Source organism: Leptodactylus fuscus, chromosome 2 (genome assembly GCF_031893055.1).
Source record: "Leptodactylus fuscus isolate aLepFus1 chromosome 2, aLepFus1.hap2, whole genome shotgun sequence".
Lineage (NCBI taxonomy): Eukaryota > Metazoa > Chordata > Amphibia > Anura > Leptodactylidae > Leptodactylus > Leptodactylus fuscus.
In genome coordinates this window covers 268,125,060-268,149,403 of record NC_134266.1, presented here as the reverse complement: position 1 = coordinate 268,149,403, position 24,344 = coordinate 268,125,060, and the positions used below count along the sequence as shown (strand labels likewise).

Sequence of the window (24,344 nt, the reverse complement as noted above, 5' to 3'; positions counted from 1 at the left end):
TAGTTAACAGAGAGAGAACTGTGTAGCTGTACAGATAACAGAGAGACAACTGTGTAGGTATACAGTTAACAGAGAGAGCTGAGTAGTTGTACAATTAGAGAGAGAACTGGGTAGATACACAGTTAACAGAGAGCTGTGTAGGTATACAGTTACAGAAAGAGAACTGTGTAGGTATACAGTTAACAGTGAGAGAACTGTGTAGTTGTACAATTGGAGAGAGAACTGGGTAGATACACAGTTAACAGAGAGAATTGTGTAGGTATACAGTTAACAGAAAGAGAACTGTGTAGGTATACAGTTAACAGAGAGAGAACTGTGTAGTTGTACAGTTAACAGAGAGAGAACTGTGTAGTTGTACAGTTAGAGAGAGGACTAGGTAGATACACAGTTAACAGAGAGAACTGTGTAGGTATACAGTTAACAGAGAGAGAACTGTGTAGGTATACAGTTAATAGAGAGATAACTGTGTAGTTGTATAGTTAGAGAGATAACTGTGTAGTTGTACAGTTAGAGAGAGAACTGTAGTTGTACAGTAACAGAGAGAGAACTGTGTAGTTGTACAGTAACAGAGAGAGAACTGTGTAGTTGTACAGTAACAGAGAGAGAACTGTGTAGTTGTACAGTAACAGAGAGAGAACTGTGTAGTTGTACAGTAACAGAGAGAGAACTGGGTAGATACACAGTTAACAGAGAGAATTGGGTAGGTATACAGTTAACAGAAAGAGAACTGTGTAAGTATACAGTTAGAGAGAGAACTGTGTAGCTGTACAGTAAAAGAGAGAGAACTGTGTAGTTGTACAGTTAACAGAAAAATAGGAAGCTGAACAGCCAGTGTTCAACAAAAGATTCCACTTCATTTTCCGCCACCATAGTTGGTTGAAGTATAGCTGCGATGAAATGCTGATCTGGGCATCGCCTATCTGTTGTAGCTTTCCTCTGCAGATTAGGCCCAGATGGGCCAAATCAGCAGAGTATTGGGCTGAGGAATCAGTGGCAAGATCGGGTAGGGCTGTTTTTTTTCTGTGCCCTGCTGCAATTTGTTTACAATGGGAGGCAGATGTAATCGATTAAACAAAATCTGATAATTTCTCATAATACAAAGATGAAGTTCATTTGGCAAAATCAGAGTATCCCTTTAACTCTTGAGGTAGGAGACCAGGTTTAATGAGAGGCTGACCACAAATCACCCCGTGCTATCCCGGCTCCTTGAGGAGATTCACTGTGATGGATTTCAGGTGTTTGAAGATCTGTGCGCTCGCCAAGAGGTTTTACTTTCAGGGCGCATCATTATGTTCCGCCGAACGACTCAATAAATTCCTGGAATGCGGCGAAGACTCCGAAGTGATACAAAGTGTCGGAATACGGTGTATATCTAAACCACAGAACGTCTGCAGGGAGGAGAGATGAAAAGGTAACAAATACTCCGCACTTATTATGGATGGCGGCAGAAGGGGAGACGCCAGTTGTATTTTTAGCATGGGAATCCTGTATATCCATTGTTGCCATTTCACTGACCTACTTAAAGGGATGTGTCACAATTACAGGAGTCTTAGGTTTCAGGGTTTTTTCTCCACATGGATTGTTTACACAAGTTTTATGTAAAAATTCAAGTTATAATGAAATTTCTGTCATATTAACCTAGTCAAGCTCTCTGCTTGCTGACAGTGAATGGAAATATACTTGCCCACAGCAGTCCACACCTAATACATCTCAGTGTTAAAGGTGGTTCGGAAACCCCCCCCCAAAAAAACCTTAAAGGGTATTTTTCACCACATCCACCAACTTCACCTCTTTGCATCCATCAATAGTCACCACTTCACAGACTCTGGTGCAGTTGGAATTTTTCCTCTAGCCCTCACCAGTCCCGAGTAATAAGTGCTGCTAGTTTCAATGTAATGTTCTCTATGCTATAAGGTGGGCGGTCCTAGACTATCTGATCCAGCTCAGCACCGCCCACCCGACAATGGAGAATTGTGCAGTTTAACAGAAATGATTGCTCAGCAACGGTGTTAGCTAGAGAAAAAATTCCAACTGCGCTGGAATCAGTAGAACGGCGCCTATTGAAGGATGGATAGAATTGGGGTTGGAGGTGGTGGAACATCAACCCCTTGAAGGCAGTGTTCATATCTACAGCAAAGTATGCAGTGACATATGTCGCCCATTGGTGCCCATACCAAACACTACATGTTTCTCACTGTGACAAAACTTTTTGTTACAATGTATCAGTGCATCCTGCAGGTCTGATCTATTTATAGAGATCTGCCTAGATGGAATACAATTGTACCAAAACCCCAGCTGTGAGAAGTATTAGGTCTAAATTGATCAAACAGCGTAAAATTGGTAAAATTTTGGAGGTCTGAACCAGCAGGCAAAGTTTTGGTGCAGAAATGCGACTATACAATGCATGTGTACAAATTGCCCAAATGCAGTTATCGATGGGTGATAAAATCAAAGCTGAATGACCAATTCAGCTCTGCTACATCTGCCTGTATGGCTTCATAGGGAATTGCTTCAGCCCTTGGAATAGTTGCAGCTCAACTCACCTCAGCTATCTCTATAGCTGTGGTTTTATCCAATGTAGCAGGTTATTGCATCACAGTTGATGACAAATTCGGCTCTGCTACATCTATACAATAATCAGCAATAAATAAGACATAATTCATGATTTGTCTCAGGTCGTACAAAGGCAGCATCCACAGAACTGCCACCAAACTTTCCTAGACTCCTGAACAGCAAATCTATTCCATGAGTGGCAGATGTATCATTGCATTGGATTTAGGTTCCTCTGAGGGCTGTGACAGCACCCGTATTAGTAGTCACCCAGCTTTCCCTAGAAATTGCAGAATTTTAACAACTGACTAAGTAGAAATAATCATTTTGTCACTTTTGGCTTTTAGTAATAGGAATGTAATGAATGCGACGGAAAGATCTGCTTATATCAATGATTCATTCACAGACCAGCGAGACGTGCATAATACTGAGTAATGTACTAGAGGAAGCGATAATTACCACCAGAAAACCGCCAACTGCATCACCGCGAGAGCGCGACCGAAACAGCCATCAACACCTGTCTATAGGATATATAACACATGTATATCATGTATGACAGACCCTCGGAGACTCTAATATACACCGAGAGGAGGGGGCAGTATTATTGTTATATTCTTGTAGACAGGAGCAGTATTATAGTAGTTATATTCTTGTACATAGGATTAGTATTATAGTAGTTATATTCTTGTACATAGTAGTATTATAGTAGTTATATTCTTGTACATAGTAGTATTTTAGTAGTTATATTCTTGTACATAGGAGCAGTATTATAGTAGTTATATTCTTGTACATAGGAGGTAGTATTATAGTAGTTATATCCTTGTACATAGGAGTAGTATTATAGTAGTTATATTCTTGTACATAGGAGGTAGTATTATAGCTGTTATATTCTTGTACATAGGAGCAGTATTATAGTAGTTATATTCTTGTACATAGGAGGTAGTATTATAGTAGTTATATCCTTGTACATAGGAGTAGTATTATAGTAGTTATATTCTTGTACATAGGAGGTAGTATTATAGCTGTTATATTCTTGTACATAGGAGTAGTATTATAGTAGTTATATTATTGTACATAGGAGCAGTATTATAGTAGTTATATTCTTTTTTTTTTTTTTTTTAATGTAGATTGTGAGCCCCACATAGAGCTCACAATGTACATTTTTTTCCCTATCAGTATGTCTTTGGAATATGGGATGGAAATCCATGCAAACACGGGGAGAACATACAAACTCCTTGCAGATGGTTTTATGCCCTTGGCGGGATTTGAACACCAGGACTCCAGCGCTGCAAGGCTGCAGTGCTAACCACTGAGCCACCGTGTGGCCCCTATAGTAGTTATATTCTTGTACATAGGAGCAGTATTATGGTAGTTATATTCTTGTACATAGGAGGTAGTATTATAGTAGTTATATTCTTGTACATAGGGGTAGTATTATAGTAGTTATATTCTTGTACATAGGAGCAGTATTATAGTAGTTATATTCTTGTACATAGGAGCAGTATTATAGTAGTTATATTCTTGTACATAGGAGAAGTATTATAGTAGTTATATTCTTGTACATAGGAGTAGTATTATAGTAGTTATATTCTTGTACATAGGAGCAGTATTATAGTAGTTATATTCTTGTACATAGGAGCAGTATTATGGTAGTTATATTCTTGTACATAGGAGGTAGTATTATAGTAGTTATATTCTTGTACATAGGGGTAGTATTATAGTAGTTATATTCTTGTACATAGGAGCAGTATTATAGTAGTTATATTCTTGTACATAGGAGTAGTATTATAGTAGTTATATTCTCGTACATAGAAGCAGTATTATAGTAGTTATATTCTTGTACATAGGAGTAGTATTATAGTAGTTATATTCTTGTACATAGGGGCAGTATTATAGTAGTTATATTCTTGTACATAGGGGCAGTGTTATAGTAGTTATATTCTTGTGGACAGGGGCAGTATTATTATCATGGGGGTTATAGTTGGGGCCTTCAGTTTTCCTGCATTGTCAGTTCATTCCTTGATTTTGATGTTGGATTTGCTTATATCTCTCATACTATTACTTGTATATTCTCTCTACTACTGGATTTCTCCTTTCTTTGTCTCACATTGGATTGTTAATGTGAGGCCTCAGAGATCCCGGAAGGTCAGACCATGATCCGGTCATTCATTAGAGGTAAGTTTATGAGAATCCTGGGATTGATTTCTCCCTCTTCTGCAGATACCGCTCTATCCATTAATCCTGGCCAATTAGGAATACTATATGGACAAGGTAAGGAGACATTGGTGCCCTGTAGGCAGGAGATGAATTACATCAGCTGCCTCTGTTCCTTGCCTAGCCCTGACCTGCAATAAATCTCCAGACACCATAAACCCAGCAGCAATCACTCCTGCAGATATATAGAGGAGAGCTGCTTTTTATTTAAAGGGCAATTCCATCTGCAATGGAAAATTATGCTACACAACTGGAATTCACTCCAATCCAACATGAATCCTCTTTACGCAGCAGCAAGGACATTAGAGTGATGGCAACTGCTCTGGGAGACATTTCTGACTGGGGCATTAGTTGTGACTAACACGCTCTGTTGGTCTTTACTTCCCGATCCCTCCGGACACACAAGAAGTGCATGACCCGCCTCCAGGCAGTGATTGGCTGAAAGGACCAGGAAGTAGAGACTAGCAGGGTCCCGCCTCCAGTTAGTGATTGGCTGAAAGAACCAGGAAGTAGAGACTAGCAGGGAACTGCCTCCAGTCAGTGGTTGGCTGAAAGAACCAGGAAGTAGAGACTAGCAGGGACCCGCCTCCAGTTAGTGATTGGCTGAAAGAACCAGGAAGTAGAGACTAGCAGGGACCCGCCTCCAGTTAGTGATTGGCTGAAAGGACCAGGAAGTAGAGACTAGCAGGGACCTGCCTCCAGTCAGTGATTGGCTGAAAGGACCAAGAAGTAGAGACTAGCAGGGACCCGCCTCCAGTCAATGATTGGCTACATGCTTGTTTCCTATGTGTCAAGAAGACCAGGAAGTAGAGACCAGCAGTGACCGTCCAATGATTGGCTGAGTAGCCATTTCCTGGAAGTAGAGACCAGCAGGGAGATGGAAAGCATTGAAACGGGAGCCTGGAGACTAGACTTACAGTCCTATGAAAAAGTTTGGGCACCCCTATTAATCTTAATCATTTTTAGTTCTAAATATTTTGGTGTTTGCAACAGCCATTTCAGTTTGATATATCTAATAACTGATGGACACAGTAATATTTCAGGATTGAAATGAGGTTTATTGTACTAACAGAAAATGCGCAATATGCATTAAACCAAAATTTGACCGGTGCAAAAGTATGGGCACCCTTATCATTTTATTGATTTGAATTCCCCTAACTACTTTTTACTGACTTACTGAAGCACAAAATTGGTTTTGTAACCTCAGTGAGCTTTGAACTTCATAGCCAGGTGTATCCAATCATAGAAAAGGTATTTAAGGTGGCCAATTGCAAGTTGTTCTACTATTTGAATCTCCTCTGAAGAGTGGCATCATGGGCTACTCAAAACAACTCTCAAATGATCTGAAAACAAAGATTGTTCAACATAGTTGTTCAGGGGAAGGATACAAAAAGCTGTCTCAGAAATTTAACCTGTCAGTTTCCACTGTGAGGAACATAGTAAGGAAATGGAAGACCACAGGGACAGTTCTTGTTAAGCCCAGAAGTGGCAGGCCAAGAAAAATATCAGAAAGGCAGAGAAGAAGAATGGTGAGAACAGTCAAGGACAATCCACAGACCACCTCCAAAGAGCTGCAGCATCATCTTGCTGCAGATGGTGTCACTGTGCATCGGTCAACTATACAGCGCACTTTGCACAAGGAGAAGCTGTATGGGAGAGTGATGGGAAAGAAGCCGTTTCTGCACGTACGCCACAAATAGAGTTGCCTGAGGTATGAAAAAGCACATTTGGACAAGGCAGCTTCATTTTGGAAACAAAAATTGAGTTGTTTGGTTATAAAAAAAGGCGTTATGCATGGCGTCCAAAAAGAAACAGCATTCCAAGAAAAACACATGCTACCCACTGTAAAATTTGGTGGAGGTTCCATCATGCTTTGGGGCTGTGTGGCCAATGCCGGCATCGGGAATCTTGTTAAAGTTGAGGGTCGCATGGATTCCACTCAGTATCAGCAGATTCTTGAGAATAATGTTCAAGAATCAGTGACGAAGTTGAAGTTACGCCGGGGATGGATATTTCAGCAAGACAATGATCCAAAACACCGCTCCAAATCCTCAGGCATTCATGCAGAGGAACAATTACAATGTTCTGGAATGGCCATCCCAGTCCCCAGACCTGAATATCATTGAACATCTGTGGGATGATTTGAAGCGGGCTGTCCATGCTCGGCGACCATCTAACTTAACTGAACTTGAATTGTTTGTCCAAAATCCCTTCATCCAGGATCCAGGAACTGATTAAAAGCTACAGGAAGCGACTAGAGGCTGTTATCTTTGCAAAAGGAGGATCTACTAAATATTAATGTCACTTTTCTGTTGAGGTGCCCATACTTTTGCACCGGTCAAATTTTGGTTTAATGCATATTGCGCATTTTCTGTTAGTACAATAAACTTCATTTCAATCCTGAAATATTACTGTGTCCATCAGTTATTAGATATATCAAACTGAAATGGCTGCTGCAAACACCAAAATATTTAGAACTAAAAATGATTAAGATTAATAGGGGTGCCCAAACTTTTTCATAGGACTGTATGAATTGCCCATAATGTCATTGAAGAGTAGATGAGGGACTATCCTACTACGGTATACAATAAGGCCTGCTGCGGGATATTGTACTCATTACCCCTGCGCTCTACTAGCTTCTCAGTTGATAGGATATTGATATATCCGTAATGTACGACCTAATTCATACCATCAGTAAATCTTGAAAACCAGTCCATACACACAATGTATACAGTAGGTGTATATAATATATGCCAGGAAAAGCCCCACGACAGGCACAAACACAGCGTATACGAACCCTCAGATCGGTTGTTCTCGCCCCGGACTTCATTAACTAGGTCACCGCGCCAATTTTCGTGAAAAGTTAACCCCACAAATTCCAGAACAACTCTATAATTGATTTCAAGGGCAGAAAATGTCTCCGCCGGGAAGAGATTCTATTAAAAACAATTAAATCAACAGCGTATGTCAAAAAGGGAACCGGATCCCGGCCTGGGAAATAACAGTGGTTGCTATGACGACGGTCGTGTTAATTATAATTGTATGCGAAAAAAAACCCCGCCAATGTTAATAGAGTCTCTCTCTACACCTGTTGTAAACATATTACAATGGCTGGATGGTGGGGGAGGGGGAAATCTGGGGATCTGACAGGTACGTCATACAAGGCTCATAGACCAAGGTGATATTAAATGATAAAAATCTGTATAAAGAACATGAATAAGTGATAGCGGGGGAGGTGTAAAAGAAATAACCACCACGGCAACAGTGTGAACAGAGACCAACAACAGGGGTGATGCCCTTGGGGTCCTATATGTACTCTGTGCCCCAAAATGTGTACTGGACAGAGGATAGGGACATAATGTACAATACTGATTGATAAGATGAGATACGGCAGGACATGGAGGTATATACGGGCTCTGTATGGTATATAGCAGTACATTTACCACAGATGTTACACCTGTAGTCTGGATACAAGATGAGATACGGCAGGACATGGAGGTATATACAGGCTGTGTATGGTATATAGCAGTACATTTACCACAGATGTTACACCTGTAGTCTGGATACAAGATGAGATACGGCAGGACATGGAGGTATATACAGGCTCGGTATGGTATATAGCAGTACATTTACCACAGATGTTACACCTGTAGTCTGGATACAAGATGAGATACGGCAGGACATGGAGGTATATACAGGCTGTGTATGGTATATAGCAGTACATTTACCACAGATGTTACACCTGTAGTCTGGATACAAGATGAGATACAGCAGGACATGGAGGTATATACAGGCTCTGTATGGTATATAGCAGTACATTTACCACAGATGTTACACCTGTAGTCTGGATACAAGATGAGATACGGCAGGACATGGAGGTATATACAGGCTCTGTATGGTATATAGCAGTACATTTATCACAGATGTTACACCTGTAGTCTGGATACAAGATGAGATACGGCAGGACATGGAGGTATATACAGGCTCTGTATGGTATATAGCAGTACATTTATCACAGATGTTACACCTGTAATCTGGATACAAGATGAGATACGGCAGGACATGGAGGTATATACAGGCTCTGTATGGTATATAGCAGTACATTTACCACAGATATTACACCTGTAGTCTGGATATAAGATGAGATAAGGCAGGACATGGAGGTATATACAGGCTCTGTATGGTATATAGCAGTACATTTACCACACATGTTACAGGCCTGTAGTCTGGATACAAGATGAGATACGGCAGGACATGGAGGTATATACAGGCTCTGTATGGTATATAGCAGTACATTTACCACAGATATTACACCTGTAGTCTGGATATAAGATGAGATAAGGCAGGACATGGAGGTATATACAGGCTCTGTATGGTATATAGCAGTACATTTACCACAGATATTACACCTGTAGTCTGGATATAAGATGAGATAAGGCAGGACATGGAGGTATATACAGGCTGTGTATGGTATATAGCAGTACATTTAGCACTGATGTTACACCTGTAGTCTGGATACAAGATGAGATACGGCAGGACATGGAGGTATATACAGGCTCTGTATGGTATATAGCAGTACATTTACCACAGATGTTACACCTGTAGTCGGGATACAAGATGAGATACGGCAGGACATGGAGGTATATACGGGGTCTGTATGGTATATAGCGGTACATTTACCACAGATGTTACACCTGTAGTCTGGATACAAGATGAGATACGGCAGGACATGGAGGTATATACAGGCTCTGTATGGTATATAGCAGTACATAAACCACAGATGTTACACCTGTAGTCTGGATACAAGATGAGAGACGGCAGGACATGGAGGTATATACAGGCTCTGTATGGTATATAGCAGTACATTTACCACAGATGTTACAGGCCTGTAGTCTGGATACAAGATGAGATACGGCAGGACATGGAGGTATATACAGGCTCTGTATGGTATATAGCAGTACATTTACCACAGATGTTACACCTGTAGTCTGGATACAAGATGAGATACGGCAGGACATGGAGGTATATACAGGCTCTGTATGGTATATAGCAGTACATTTACCACAGATGTTACACCTGTAGTCTGGATACAAGATGAAATATGGCAGGACATGGAGGTATATACAGGCTGTGTATGGTATATAGCAGTACATTTACCACAGATGTTACACCTGTAGTCTGGATACAAGATGAGATACAGCAGGACATGGAGGTATATACAGGCTCTGTATGGTATATAGCAGTACATTTACCACAGATGTTACACCTGTAGTCTGGATACAAGATGAGATACAGCAGGACATGGAGGTATATACAGGCTCTGTATGGTATATAGCAGTACATTTACTACAGATGTTACACCTGTAGTCTGGATACAAGATGAGATACGGCAGGACATGGAGGTATATACAGGATCTGTATGGTATATAGCAGTACATTTACCACAGATGTTACAGCCGGGCCTGTATTCTGGACGTCACCAGGAGGCCTCCATATTCCACCCTACTTCCAGTCTGTAGCTGTCCACATTTTCCGTTCACTGCAAACTAAGGGGACGTAGCTGACCTTTAATGGCAGGACATGTAATGGGCGCTGTGATACCAAATGTCCCTCCAGAAAGAGACTGAAAATGGTGCGGGCACAGATGGGGTACAATGAAGTCAGGAGTCTGGATGGTGGACAAGGTAGCTGCTCATGACTGTCGGCAAATGACATGATCCTTTCTACTGGTGATCCATCTGGGCTGTCCGGATCTTGTTCGCCATGTGTGTCCTCACATGATCACTGTGCACAACAGCTAGGCCAGAATTGCCAAGACAGCAGCAATTCATCAAAGTGACCATCTTGTGTAAACTCTGTCAACTGGGAAAAATGTCTGAGTGCGTCGCAGACACAAGAGGTACACTACCCAAAAGAAGTCTCTGAGATCCTTTCTATAAGTTGGGGGAGAGGGAGGGTACTTTGTATGGCGCTGTGCTTGGTAAGTAGTGACAAGGCCAGAGCAATCAATATCTTAGTTCGGATAACCCCTTTAAGACTGCTGAGACTATTATAGACTTAGAGCTGTCCTTAGTGCTGAAACCACGGTGTCCTCTCTTTCCAGCGTGCTGTGACTTAAAGGCCCAGAGCACCATATGCAGTGCTGACAGCTCTGCAATGTACTGCTATATACCATACAGAGCCTGTATATACCTCCATGTCCTGCCGTCTCTCATCTTGTATCCAGACTACAGGTGTAACATCTGTGGTTTATGTACTGCTATATACCATACAGAGCCTGTATATACCTCCATGTCCTGCCGTATCTCATCTTGTATCCAGACTACAGGTGTAACATCTGTGGTAAATGTACCGCTATATACCATACAGACCCCGTCCTGGCTGAGTCCTGCACTGGGGGTTGTATAATCCTGGAACGGACCGCCCGTGTGTATTCCATCACTGTAAAGTAATAACCGCACGCATTTCCCGCTCCCCAGTCACTGCTGCAATTTGCTCCCCAAGGTCTGAGAGCAACAATAATGTGAGATGGGAGTAATTTACAGAATGGCGGCCGCTGACTAGAAAATTGCCGCTTTTTGCAGAAGTGTGCCGGCTCTGATTTTAGGAGCGTCCTAATTATTTTCTGCCTGTAACAACATGTGACAGCGTCTGACGCTCTATTATTCCTGCTATATCATGGCGCACAGGACGCTGGGAGTTATACTGTGATCTGTCCGAGATCTATGTGTACTGTATATAGAGACGTGGTCATAGCAAGATCAGCATGTCATATGTAATGTCCTGGTGTACGTATACAGATTTATACTCTGTATACTCACTCTATCTATCTATCTATCTATCTATCTATCTATCTATCTATCCCATATCTATCTATCTATCTATCTATCTATCTATCTATCTATCTATCTATCTCTTATCTATCTATCTCTTATCTATCTATCTCTTATCTATCTATCTCTTATCTATCTATCTCTTATCTATCTATCTCTTAACTATCTATGTATCTATCTATGTATCTATCTATGTATCTATCTATCTATCTATCTATCCCATATCTATCTATCCCATATCTATCTATCCCATATCTATCTATCCCATATCTATCTATCCCATATCTATCTCCTATCTATCTATCTATCTATCTATCTATCTATCTATCTATCTATCTATCTATCTACTATCTATCTATCCCATATCTATCCCATATCTATCTATCTATCCCATATCTATCTATCTATCTATCTATCTATCTATCTATCTATCTATCTATCTCCTATCTATCTATCTCCTATCTATCTATCTCCTATCTATCTATCTCCTATCTATCTATCTATCTCCTATCTATCTATCTATCTATCTATCTATCTATCTATCTATCTATCTATATATCTATCTATCTATCCCATATCTATCTATCCCATATCTATCTATCCCATATCTATCTATCTATCCCATATCTATCTATCCCATATCTATCTATCTATCTCCTATCTATCTATCTCCTATCTATCTATCTCCTATCTATCTATCTATCTATCTATCTATCTATCTATCTATCTATCTATCTATCTATCTATCTATCTATCTATCCCATATCTATCTATCCCATATCTATCTATCCCATATCTATCTATCTATCTATCTATCTATCTCCTATCTATCTATCTCCTATCTATCTATCTCCTATCTATCTATCTCCTATCTATCTATCTATCTATCTATCTATCTATCTCCTATCTATCTATCTATCTATCTATCTATCCCATATCTATCTATCTCCTATCTATCTCCTATCTATCTCCTATCTATCTCCTATCTATCTATCTATCTATCTATCTATCTATCTATCTATCTATCTATCTATCCCATATCTATCTATCCCATATCTATCTATCCCATATCTATCTATCCCATATCTATCTATCTCCTATCTATCTCCTATCTATCTCCTATCTATCTATCTATCTATCTATCTATCTATCTATCTATCTATCTATCTCCTATCTATCTATCCATCCATCCATCCATCCCCCTTGCAGGCAGCCAGAGGGGCAGTCAGCTACCTTGCGCTGTGTGTTAACAATACATGTGATATGATGTATACACTATTGGAAAAGATCGAATCCTGATCGGCGATTGAGCAAATGTCACGATCGGGATCGGTTGGAAAATGATCAGAAATTGGATTTTGAAATGTCAAGATCGGCTCAACCCCAAAAGTGACTTTTCCCATAGAGAAGCATTGACTAGGGTTGAGCGATCGGGAAAGATCGGATCCTGATCGAGCAAATTTCACAATCGCGATTGGCTGGAAAATGATCGGAAATCAGATTTTAAAATCGATCCTGAAATCTCAACCCCACTACACACACTTTACATTGTAGTCATCGGCTACAGGGCTGGTTAAAGTCATATGGAGCACTGTGCAGTGTTTTTTTCTATATCTGCCTAAAACTTTTGCACCACACGGTCTTGGCAGTCCTGGACTTTTGCAGTCGAAGGCGCGAGTGCTACGTCCTAACCCGAAACGAGTGTCGGGACTTGAAAAATTACAGTCTTGGCCTCCGATTTGGGAGATTTGGCCCTTTTGCCTCAGGCAGGAGGGCTGTAGTCCATCAAGGGAGGACGGATGTACAAAGGAAAGCAAAAAATGAAAAACGTAAACCACTGAAGCTTACGGTTGGATGGTAAAGTTTTCCTCCTGTTTAATGAAATGTTGAAGATGTAATCTCACGCTTCGGTGACCGGAGAATTATTGGGCGGCGGTGCAGACGGTTTATATGGTCAGAAGATCTGAATCCTATTGATTCCTTAAGTGACGGTGGATATTATTATTATTATTATCATATGTGGATAGCGCCAGACGATTGTGGCGACAGTAATTATTATACCACTTGTTGGTGCCCATTAACAGTACGACGCGGGACGAGACAGGAGACGCGGCCATGTGTCGGCATTTCAGAAATAACTCCATGAAAAGTAGGTTATTCATTTTTGCGTTTCGGGTTTCCACTTGACTTCTGCCCAGCCATTACCATTCATCACGTCTCTTCTGAGAGTTAGGAATATGGGCTTTGGTTTAGGGACGTCTCCTTATTCTATGGTTGGGGCCTTATGGGAACCTATTGACCGGAGTAGAGTCAGTTTTTTAGAGACAAGCCAAGACCACTCCAATGGAGGAGGCCATTGACTTCTAGAGGGGCAGATCTCTTGGTGGTCCCTCCAGAGTCCTAGGAGCCAACGAACTCTGAATGCTACTTTTTAGGATTTCTGTTGACATTTATGAAATCCCTCATGTTGGTCACTAAACTAGTCAATTTGGTCTAACTCAAAGTAGCCACAAAATAAGGCTTCGTCAACAGTTATGTGATGGCCCCCTCAGTGCCCCCACACTCAGTAAAATGTCCTCCTCAATGAACTCACATGTAGTATAATGGCCCTGTTAGTGCCCCCACGTGTAGTACAATGGCCCTACACTCAGTAGAATGGCCCCTTCGGTGCCCCACATGTAATACAATGGCTTCTACAGTTTCCCTCTTATAATTTAATGGTCCCACAAAAGGACCTTTAATAATGTAATAGTCCTGCAACCAGTCACAGGCAGGGGTGGCGATTGTACAGTATCTCCATGTATGGAAGATGTCTGTAGGAGAAGAACATGGATGTAGGAGCTGAGTGTGTGTAGGTGTGTGTGAGTGTGTGTGGTGAGGAAATGTGATCGTAGCAGAGCTTAGTGTCTGGAGGGACATGGAGGCAGCAGAGTGGAGTGGATGGAGGGAGCAGGCTGTGTGCAGGGAGGGCTGGAAGAGGACAGAAGATGCCCCAGAAAGAATAAGAATTTAGTATAGCTGAGTGTAAGATGGGAAATTGGATGTAACAGAGCTGAGTGTGTGTGTAGGAAAATTTGGACATATCAGAGCTGAGTGTGTGGAGGGAGCAGGCTGTATGCAGGGAGGGCTGGAAGAGGCCAGAAGATGCCCCAGAAAGAATAAGAATTTAGTATAACTGAGTGTAAGATGGGAAAGCGGATGTGAAAGAGCTGAGTGTGTGTGTAGGAAAATTTGGACGTATCAGAGCTGAGTGTGTGAGGGGACATTAAGGCAGCAGAGCTGAGTGTCTGGAGGTTGAAACATGACAAAGACGAGGCTGGAAGAGGCCAGAAAATGCTCTAGAAAGAAAAGAATGTAGTAGAGCTCAATGCGTGATGGGAAAGTGGAAGTAGAAGAACTGTGTGTGGAGGAAAAATTGAGGGTAGCAGAACTGGGTTTGTGGGGGGACATGAAGGCAGCAGAGCTGAGTGTATGAAGGGAGCAGGCTGTATACAGGGAGGGCTGAAAGAGGCCAGAAGATGCCCCGGGAAGAATAAGAATTTAGTGTAAGATGGGAAAGTGAGTGTGACAGAGCTGAGTGTGTGTGTAGGAAAATTTGGATGTATCAGAGCCGAGTGTGTGAGGGGACATTAAGGCAGCAGAGCTGAGTGTATGGAGGGAGCAGGCCGTACGCAAGGAGGACAAGTCAGAGATGAGGCCAGAAGAGGCCGGAGAAAGAAGACCAGATGGCGGAGTCCAGAAGAGGTGAGGAAAGCAGAGTATCAAAGTTTCTTGTTTTCTACCCCTCTGATTATTATACACTGGCTAAACGAATCTCCCGAGCTTCACCCATCACTACTAGGCGTACCTGTATGGACAAGTTACCGGTACAGGAGGCATGAGGGGGTTTGTCTTATTTAAAGTGTCTGCCGGAGTGTCCCTTTAATAACTTCCCACGCTGAAGGATAAGCCATCCATTATAATAGTGCTGCGGGTTACAATATCATTCAGCCACTCTGTCACAGTCAGGAGATGAGATTTCTGCCTTTTACCGCCTGGAGTTGGCTCACAAACCTTTCGTCAATAATTTAACAAGTTGTTGGAAGATTCCAGAACATCCCACGTTTCTCACGCCCTGAAGACAAGACGAGCTGGAGACTAAACTTCAGTAATTCGATAAGAGCGTCCTCTCTCCTACTAGACGCCGCTCCCGCCTGACATATCCTACAGTGGATAGAAGAGGCGTTCTAGAAGGACGCAGGAGAAGTCATATCTACGCAAAACTGCAAATATCCATCAGTTGTTCACTGAGACCGACACACTGTAACAAAACCATTAACGGGGTATGAAGGATTTGGATGTTCCTAGGTGATGAGTGTTAGGATTTGCTTGTAGATCTGGATGAACTGGATGCCACAGGGTGAAGACCACTGACCCAGATTGATACATTGTAACAAAACCCATTACTTACTATGGTGGGAGGACCCCTTTAATCAATTTTGCAAACTGTGACCTTGTCCATGGACTGTATCGGGTGACTGCAGCTGAGCTGTAATACCAGAGACAAACTGTGGACATGAGTGGCGTTCTTTCTGCAAAGTCTCAGATATGAAAATCTGATAATCCAACGCAGCACAGACTGACAATACAATATGGAAGTCCTCTGCCCATGCTATAGACTTTTCCATGAATGGTCATTAATCCAACAGATTTGACAAACCGATGACTACCAGGTCCCGCTGATACTGGATTCAATGCATTTTGCGGTATAGTTGCATTTTTTGGTGCTGTTTTTACATAAATTGCTGAAAGAGCAGCTTACTGACATTGCGCTTACACAGAAAATGATGTCACATAGGGCTACGCCCAACTGTGGGTGTGTCTTCCAAAATGGAAATGATGTCATGTAGGGATACGCCCAACTGTGGGTGTGTCTTCCAATAAGGAAATGATGTCACATAGGGCTACGCCCAACTGTGGGTGTGTCTTCCAATAAGGAAATGATGTCACATAGGGCTACGCCCAACTGTGGGTGTGTCTTCCAAAAAGGAAATGATGTTATATAGGACTACACCCAACTGTGAATGTGCTTTCCTAAAATAACAAAAATTTGCACTACTGAAAAAACACCTATAAAAGACTAGGGACCAGGACTAAGGACATAACTACCAGGATAGCAAGCCTGTGCGGCCAAGGGGCAGCTATAGGGGATGCAGAGGTAGCAATTCCTATCGGGCCCTGGAGTCTCAGGGGGCCTAAAGGCCTCTACAACGTAAGAAGACAGTGGTATTATCGATGGCACATGGCAAGTTGGGCCCCCCCCCACTGCAGATTTTGTGCTAGGGCTCAGAAGCTTAAAGTTACACCTCTGTAGGGGTTGTAATAATGGAATAATCTAGAAATTTTTTGGTGGCATTTTTACATAAAATATTGGTAAAAAGTTGCATTCGGGGATGGAAATATATATATGCATGTCTCACTTAAAGTGCAGCTCACTGACATTGTGCTTACACAGGAAATGATGTCACATAGAGCTATACCCAATTGTGGGTGTGTCTTCCAAAAAAAAAAAAAATTTACGCTACTAAAAAGAACCAATAGAAGACTAGGGATCAGGTACTGGGACTAAAGACGTAACTACAACTATGGGCCAAATACACAGTCTCAGAAGTGAGGGCCAAATACACCAGTGCTGTTAGTGGGGGATAAGGTAAAGGGAATATTGTCCACTGATCAGTATATAGTAGTCAACAATAGGGTTGAGCGATTGGGATCGGAAAAGATTGGGTCCCGATCGGCAATCGAGCAAATTTCACAATCGGGATCGGCTGGAAAATGATTGGAAATCGGATTTTGAAATCTCACGATCGGCTCAACCCTAAAAGTGACTTTTCCTATAGAAAAGCATTGACTAGGGTTGAGCGATCGGGGAAGATCGGATCCCGATCGGCGATCGAGCAAATTTCACGATCAGCTGGAAAATCGGATTTTAAAAATCGATCCTGAAATCTCAAGATCGGCTTAACCCTAGTCAACAATACCAGCATCCTCTCCATTCCTCCATAGACCCTTAGGTTAACCAATCTCAAAAAATTTCAAAAATTTTGTCATCCAAATTCCATTTTCTTTTTTTAAAACACACAGTTCTTGTCAGCCTTTACTTACCGTACGTAGAGGGAACGCTTTTGGTTTGTTTTCAGAGAGCCGGACCCAGAACTCATGCTGTGATTCATCATCTGCTCACGCAGGTCATGGATTTTTGCCTCAAATCGAGCGTACTCTGAAGAGAAAATTAAAGCAGAAAGGCGTTAAAAAGCGTTCGCCGAGTGACCCGTCCATAACCACCAGGCGGCGGAGAAAATGTGCGATTATGCAGGTCGAGTTAACATGATGTAAAAATGATTGAAGCGCCTTGTCAATTACTCCCGAAACTTAGGCTGTGCTCACACTACCGTTATTAATGTCTGTTAGTCTTATCCGTCACTGGATGAGAGCAACGGACATTAAATGACAGATGCAGAGGGAGCCCCCTCCATCGGGTGTCCGTCCGCATTCACTCCATGATAAAACATGACTGACGCTTCTTTCCCTGCATGCATTAGCTTCAATGGGAACGGACGAAGGCAGACTGTTAATGTCCATAGGATGACAGCACCAGACATTCATAACAATAGTGTGAAAATACCCTTAAAAGGACAGCGCCCCCTATGGTTAATAATAGCGATGCAGTCTGCAAATGCAGAAAGCAGAGTTTCTATTATGAGTGGGGATAGGTTTTGCTCTCACTTATTATAGGTGTTTTCCGGCCCCCAGGTAGTTTTCTTTGTACCTGATGACCTAACCACAGGACAGTCCCTCTGTATCTGATCAGTGGAGATCCAACAGGGTTCCCCACACAGATCAGCTGATCCGACTGACTCTCGGGGCCAGAAGATATCGCATAGGACGGGGCTGCTCAAGTATTAGGGGCAAAGCTGTAGCCCGTGCACTGTCTAGCGGTGGCAATGTGGTACTGCAGGTCTGTGCCCATTACTTGTAGAGCTACATTCAGTCCCATCCTGTGCAGTAGCTTCCAGCCCTGGGAAGCTAGTCAGTGTGGGATCTAGGTATAGGACCCTCACCGATCAGCTACCGCGCAACCAATCCTCCTGTTAATGAGAGTGTAAAAAAACACCCTGGGGCCAGAAAACTCATTCCCCATCCTCCTAGCTCATGCAAATGTGAATTCCTACCGCAAATGTTAAAGGGGTTGTCCCAACAGAACCAACCACTGTAAGAATGTGGATCTTGTGACGATCACCCGAATTCTCCCATGTCCCACTCCTGAGGAAGGTTGTGACCATGTCTGACAGTATTAGATGGCAGGCATTCACATGGTCGGCCCAAGTTTACCCCAACAGAAGAATCTCCTACACAGCAGCTTAGTTCTGACTCAGAAAGGGGCACCCCAAGTGAAGGAACCCCTCTATGTTGTCCTAATTGGGCAACACACAAAGGAAGCCTTCACAAGACAATTCCTTTAAAATGTAACTCCCATTTTTTTTGTTGTTTTGTGTCGTAGCTCTTTGGTGACTATTTTTGAATTCACTTTATTATCCTATCCGACTTCGTCTTTATTATAAAACAGGTTGTAACATTGTCCTTACAATCCTCTATCTGAGCGGTTACTAAGGAAAGTCTGTACATAGTAGTGTAAATCAGTCTATGGAGCCTTGCTATTGTATACACGAACCCGAAGCCTGAACAAAGAGCTGGGCTTCATCTTCAGTTGGGCTCTAATTGGACTTTTAAAGCCCATTTAAACCAATTTGCATATTTTCAATATGCAAATTAGTGTTATTTTTCTCAGTAACAGAGTTCAGAGCAGACAGAGGAAAGACATCTTGGGAAAGTGCAGGAAAAGCCCTGCCAGGTTCTGTGTGTAGGTTAATTTTGTGTTGACAGACTCCCAGACAGTATTTCAATCCTTCTTAAGATACCAGAATATTTTTTCTAGTTGGTATAAAACCAGAGATACAGCCATTTGACGTGAACACCCCTCCCCTTTGGCAAATGCTTCAGCTCTACATGCTACATTAAGTATGGGTGCACTGAATCTCCCTAGCAAGGCTTAGTTAGGTCATTGCTAATGTGAACTGTACAACCTGTTTTCTATTTAAAGGAAGTTAGATAGGTTAGATAAAGGATTACAAAAAATGTTCAAACGCCCCCTAACACAATAGCAAACTATAAATTATATGGGTGTTACACTTTCAATATTTGCATTAACCAGGCAAATCATATGTAAGTGGTCGAGTTTTTTTGTACCCCCCCCCCCAACATCAATCAACAGTATTCACTTTCCCTGCAGCTCCCCTAGAGGAGAAGTTAAGAATTACATATGTTCTAATGGGATTTCTAAACCAGGCCCCTTTAACGTGGAAGGCTGTCTAGCAAATCCAGTATTTCGAAAAGCAACGTTATAATAGGAAGCATCTGCAGCAGTTAGCCTCCTTGCTGATGGTTTTCAGTTATGGATTGGACATATAAGATGATGTTATGGTTGAAGTATCGAAAGCTTTAGCTGCTTTGGATATCTCACATGACAAATATTCCGATGCGGAGCAGCCAGGACCCCCATGATCAGTTTATATGTTCCCATATTGAGCATTTATGGCATATCCTTAGAATGTGGGACCCCAACTATTGGAACAAAGGGGTCCATGATACCAGAAGGTGGATCAAAATTGGCCATCAGTGGTCACTTTCCAATTGAAATCAATGAGGCGACGCTTGCTCACTTCTTCCCATGAGGCCATCTTCACATCACATCCTGGCCCAACATTGGTCTACTGATCCCTACGATGCTGCGAGTCTGGGTAAGTAGACCTGAGGTCAAGTCTGGACACTTGGCTGTAACAGGGGCACATCCCTTTAATGAGGCATGGACAGCCATTCTGTATATATGATAAGCTTCCCCAGAACGCTATGTGACCCCTTCTTAAGGATAGAGCATCAATATAATAGTCACGGAAGACCCCTTTAATAAGACAGTAAGATGAGAGACTCCAAGTCTCCAGCGCCGAGGACCTCCAGCCATATACACGTGGGTGGCATCAGCTGCAGCATCTTCATGAGCTGCCGACATTGACGCGTCACCTTCTTAACATTCATAGATGCGTTTCGGATCGCTCTAAGACATTTCTGAGAATCCGCAGACGACGTGCTTCATATTAACTTCAGAACATAAAGCCTTAACCAGCACGGGGACCGCACGCAGAGAACCCCAGGGGTTCCAATAACCCAGAACAGCCCAATATGTGCAGGAGATGTAGGACTTGCTGCGGCACGGCGGACCGAGCGACGATTAGAATAAGGGACATTAGTATTCATTGGGTTCTGCACGGGGGAGGCAGCTGAGGGTACGGCCACCCACCGCTCGCACCGTACTCCAAGATAACACTTATTCTGATTCCTTTTAACAAATTTCCACCATGTTTTTAGGACGGGACTACATGTACAGGTCACAAAGACCTAACTATTCTACGATGGCCATGGTGATCGCGAGATCTGCGACTACGGCTGCGCAGCATTTTATGGGACGGCGCAAAAATAGATACCAAATTGGTTTAAGGTTTTTCAACGTCTTACTAGTTTTGCATGAAAATTATTTATTTTTGTGTTGTTGTACTCCAAGAGGGTTTGTTTTTCCGGGATACATTGTATTTTTCAATGGCACCATCATTTGGCATATACAAGGTATTGGTTAAAGGGATCCTATCATTCAGATGGAATTTTTTGTCCCTAAAGTCGGAATAACCTTAAGAAAGGCTATTCGTCTCCTACCTTTAGATGTCTTCTCCGCCCCGCCGTTCGGTTAAAGTTCCGTTTTCCGTCGGTATACAAATGAGTTCTCTCGCAGCACTGGGGGCGGGCCCCAGCACTCAAACTGCACTGGGGGCGTCCCCAATGCTACGAGAGAACTCTGTCCAGCGTCGCCTCCATCTTCGCCTGGAACGTTCTCTTCATGCGTCTTCTTCCGGCACAGGCGGTGAAACTTGTAGGCCTCAGGCAAAGCTGTCTGCACATGCCCACAGGCCACAAGAAAATGGCCGCCTACTTTCTGTGTAAGCGACCATTTTTCTTGTGGCCACGGGCATGCGCAATTGGCTCTGCCAAGGCCTACAAGTTTCACCACCTGCGTCGGAAGAAGACGTATGAAGAGGACGTTCTTGAAGAAGATGGAGGCGACGCTGGAGATAGTTCTCTTGCAGCATTAGGGATGCCTCTAGTGCTGTTTGAGCGCTGGGGCCCGCCCCAAGTGCTGCGAGAGAACTCTTTTGCATACCAGTGAAAACCGGCATTTCTACGGAACTGCGGTGCGGAGAAGACATCTAAAGGTAGGAGACGAATAGCTTTTCTTAAGGCTATTCCTACGTGTTAGGGACAAAAAAAATTCCATCTGAATGATAGGATCCCTTTAAAGGGGCTGGGCCTACAATATTAGATCTGTAGGGTCCGCCCCCTGTAGTGGAGAGAGTACGTACTACAGTATGGGGCAGGGCTGCAGTACATAAACTCACCACTATAGTTCGGATGGCGAGTGAGTACACAATTCCGGGAGCCGCGCTGCCTCGGTACGGGTGATCAGCAGGGGTCCTAAGTGTCGGACCCTCACAGATCTATACTAAGGATAGTCTAATAACCTATACAGCGCTGCACCGATACAACCACTGAAACGCACCGGGACAATGAATCGTCGTACAGATACAAATGGGAGGGAATTCTCCATCTGTCTCCAATATACGGACGAAATTACAATTACAGGGTGTGTCAATGAGAATATTAATTAGCGACAAAGCCAATTATTTGCCTTGAGAGGACTTTTTGTTCCCTCTGATTACTTCTTAGAAATCTGCGGCAATTTATCGAAGGAAGCGGCGAGGATTTCCATTCCGCTTTATGTACCAGTCATGGATTTAGTGAACAGGAATTAAAAGTTATATTTGATGGGAATGGAAATTGAACCTTAGTCAGTACAGGAATTTTTTGCACCATAGTTCTACTTTAAGGCGGTGTTCACATGCAGGAATTTGGAAGAGTGCCACTATACAGTATTATGCGTTCCCCTTCATCTTGCACCGCAGTCTAGCGCAGCGCATGGCTGAATCAGCTGCAGAATCCAATTGAAGAAAGGGCAGGTCGCTTCTTTTTGCCGCGAGCAAAGGAACCCATTGAATTCAACGGGAGGCGTTTTTTTGAGCCGGATTTTGATGTGGATTTAATGTCAAAATCCACACCGAAAAAAACCCAGCTGCACTAATGTGATCTGCACTAATCAGCCAAATAAACAAGTACCATTCCCCCTACATGTTTACTCAGAAACAGCGCCACACATATGGATGTGGCCATGTCCGGTATTGCAGCTCAAGATAAAAGTCCCGTCCCACAAGACCCCCTTTAGTGGTAATGGAGGAATTTTTAGTTGGGAAAGTTAGTTGCATCAAAGATATACCACACCATCCCTTTGGTGCCCTGATCACCACTGATTTTATGGTAGTGGGCATAACAGAGATCAAGGCAGTTTGGGGCCAAAATTACTAATAAAACATGGCAGAAAGCTGGCGTGAGTTATATCAGAAATAAGACTGGTATAGGGAAGCAAAGTCTTAAAAAAATTCCCCCATAGTGTATTTATTAGGGTATATGGATGTCATAGAGGGGGACCGTTTTGGGGACCATGTCTCAAGCCATACATGTAATATGGATGGCCATACATCACATTATCCAACAGGAAATACTATATCCTCCTGCAGAGGGCGCTACTGAGGAAAGGCCCGCTGACAAAATCAGAGGTTTCTCGTGGCCGTAAGTGAAAACTTAGACCCAAAAAAAGGAGAGTAGACAAATTTTTGTTCCTCACCCCCATTCACATACATTTTCCGAGAGGAGGCGCACCATTGTACTAAGATGAGCGGGATGGTTGTTTTAGACAGCGAACAAGCTCTGGATGGCTCAGACAGCCCACAGATCATTTGATCCATCTACAAGCAGAAGTAGCTCGGAGGATGCTTTTGGGTAGTGTACCTCTTGGTAACGATCGGTAATAGCTGTACATGACTCTATGAAGCAGTGGGGTTTTTTTTTGATGAATTGGCCGCCATCTTGGCCATTCTGACCTGGCTGTTAGGAGATAGTTACATGAGGACACACATCTGGAGAACGGACTCTGGATGACCCAGACAGATCACCATAAAAGAGGAGGATTTAATTCACCTACAAGTATGATCAGTATGTATTCTATACAGCACTATGTATCAGTATGTCTTCTATACAGCACTATGTATCACTATGTCTTCTATACAGCACTATGTATCACTATGTCTTCTATACAGCACTATGTATCACTATGTCTTCTATACAGCTCTATGTATCAGTATGTATTATATACAGCTCTATGTATAGCAGTATGTATTCTATACAGCACTATGTATCACTATGTCTTCTATACAGCACTATGTATCAGTATGTATTATATACAGCTCTATGTATAGCAGTATGGATTCTATACAGCTCTATGTATAGCAGTATGTATTCTATACAGCACTATGTATCACTATGTCTTCTATACAGCACTATGTATCAGTATGTATTATATACAGCACTATGTATAGCAGTATGGATTATATACAGCACTATGTATCACTATGTCTTCTATACAGCACTATGTATCAGTATGTATTATATACAGCACTATGTATCAGTATGTATTCTATACAGCTCTATGTA

At 42.5% G+C, this 24,344-nt stretch overlaps 1 protein-coding gene across 11 annotated transcripts in view; it reads right to left on the bottom strand.

Annotated features, from left to right (window-relative positions):
• DLG2 (discs large MAGUK scaffold protein 2) overlaps positions 1-24,344 on the bottom strand; it is a 1,022,754-nt gene that overhangs the window by 49,016 nt on the left and 949,394 nt on the right. For all 11 annotated transcript variants that reach the window (XM_075266199.1, XM_075266200.1, XM_075266207.1 and 8 more), the window contains one exon: positions 17,742-17,856. In XM_075266199.1, the coding sequence (XP_075122300.1) occupies positions 17,742-17,856 (115 nt within the window). The remainder of the gene's footprint in view (positions 1-17,741; positions 17,857-24,344) is intronic.